Source organism: Vairimorpha ceranae (assembly GCF_000988165.1).
Source record: "Vairimorpha ceranae strain PA08 1199 chromosome Unknown NODE_313, whole genome shotgun sequence".
NCBI classification, from domain to species: Eukaryota; Fungi; Microsporidia; family Nosematidae; genus Vairimorpha; species Vairimorpha ceranae.
In genome coordinates, this window is record NW_020169608.1 from 1 (window position 1) to 2,037 (window position 2,037).

Below are 2,037 nucleotides of genomic sequence, written 5' to 3' on the forward strand. Positions count from 1 at the left end.
CCATCATCATCTTTATTATTAAACCCATCTTCTTCAAACTCTTTATTATCAATTTGTTTAAGGCCATCATTATATTTATTCTCATCTTCTTTCTTATTACCTCCAATTGTTTGATTAAAAATTATATCTGCATCGATACCATTGTAGTAATTAAAAAATTCATTATAGTCTTTTTCATTATATTCTTCTAGCATTTTCTCGAAATTATATGCTTTATCATCCTCCTCAACTAAATCAAGAGTATTAATTTCTGAATTATTTTTTTGTTCAAAATTAGTAATATTTTTATTAATTTGTAAATTTGTTGTAGCATTAGAATTCATTGACCCTTAACAAAAAAATATTTTTATATAAAAAAATATATTTATGCAATTTTATTAGCAAATGTAAACTTGCTATTATTTCTTCAAAATATATGTTTTTTTTTTTTAATTTAATAATTCATTTATAATTATTAAATCACAAATATAAAATTAATTTTTGTACTAAATAAATATTATTAATAATTATTTTTAAGATTAAAACCATAACATAACGCTTAATTTATATTATATTTTTTATAATATTGGCATTTATAATAGAAAAATATGAGTTTATTGAAATTTTATTTTGTTTAAAAGTATTACTTGATACACCTTTAGTAAAATAAAATAATTTTACAATAATTAATGCAAAATCATTCTAATATAAATAAATTAAAGCTCGTGTACTTTAGTTCCCCACATTTTAGCTTGCCGTTTAAAATTTTTTAATCCCCAAAAAAGCAAAACCAAAATGAAAGAAAGAACAAAAAAAAATAAACAAAAAATGCACATTTTCTGTTCTTAAAAGTAAAAAAATATTAAAATTATAATTTTTTAATTAAACTAAACATTAATTATTACTTTGGAATGATTTTTTATAACTTTTTAAATACTTTAGATAAATTATTTCTTTTAAATGCAAAAAGCTTCAAAAATTACTTGTATCTCTCTTATTACAATAACTTATAGTCACATTCAGCTTAACCCTAGCTCAAGTCCTTCTATCGTATTAGTGTAAACACCAGCAGTATTGTCTACAAAATTAATACTATGATTAACTGTACGGTGTAAATAACCTTCTTTATGCAAATTGCAATAACCTTTCTAACAATCTGTGTAAATAATATTACCAGGAAGAACATATTCTTTTTTAAAACTTATTACGTTTCTGATTTTCTATTTTTTTATTTTAAAAAGACAATACTTCTTGCCGGTGATCGTTCAAACATACCTAATATCTAACATCCTTCTACCCTGTGGCCTCGATGGTATTTACGCTTGCCAAATTTGGATTCATCTATTTCCACTATCACGCCAGGACCTCGTATTTTAATATTGCCTGAAATACATTTTCCTGTTTTTTTATAATAAACCTATACTGTTTTTTCTTAAACATGTAAAAAAGTTAATAATCTTACAACTAGCATTATTAATATGTAAAAGTTGCCTATACTATATGTAACCAGGACTTTTTTGCAAAAAAAAAGGTTTTTTAAAAACAAAATTCTTTTCTGCAACCATGTACAGTACATCTCACCATATTTGAAAGTCTCTTACTAAATAATAACTTATCTAAACCAAACTTACAAAACCGACCTTGTACAATTTTATTTAAAATATTATGTAAAATATTTTCGACTTGTTCATAGCCTTTCTTCATTTTGGTTTTGTTATTTGGGATAAAAATTTTAAATGGCAAGCTAAAATGTGGGAACTAAAGTAAGCTGTATCCAAAAAGGAATATTAAATTTTGCAATAACAAATTTTATAATATGACAAATTGTTGCTATTTTTAGAGAGCTTACAAATATTACTAACTGTTTAAGTAGTTTATTTTATTTATTACACTAATACAATGCTTTAATTAGTCAAATAAAAAATTTTGTGGCAAAAAAAGGAATATTTTTATTTAAAATTTAGTATGTTCATCTTTCACTCTTAATAATTCATTGAATTTACTGTTCCTGCTCTTTACCAACTTTTTAGACACATCTACATCTATCTTATTCCATCC

At 23.1% G+C, this 2,037-nt stretch overlaps 1 protein-coding gene across 1 annotated transcript; it reads right to left on the minus strand.

The window, feature by feature from the left end:
- AAJ76_313000323 (hypothetical protein) lies at window positions 1-323 on the minus strand (the record flags this gene model as incomplete). Its single annotated transcript, XM_024475156.1, has 1 exon — window positions 1-323. A coding segment is annotated over one exon (323 nt), but the record flags the coding sequence as incomplete, so codon positions are not given.
- Between the last annotated feature and the right edge of the window lie 1,714 nt (window positions 324-2,037).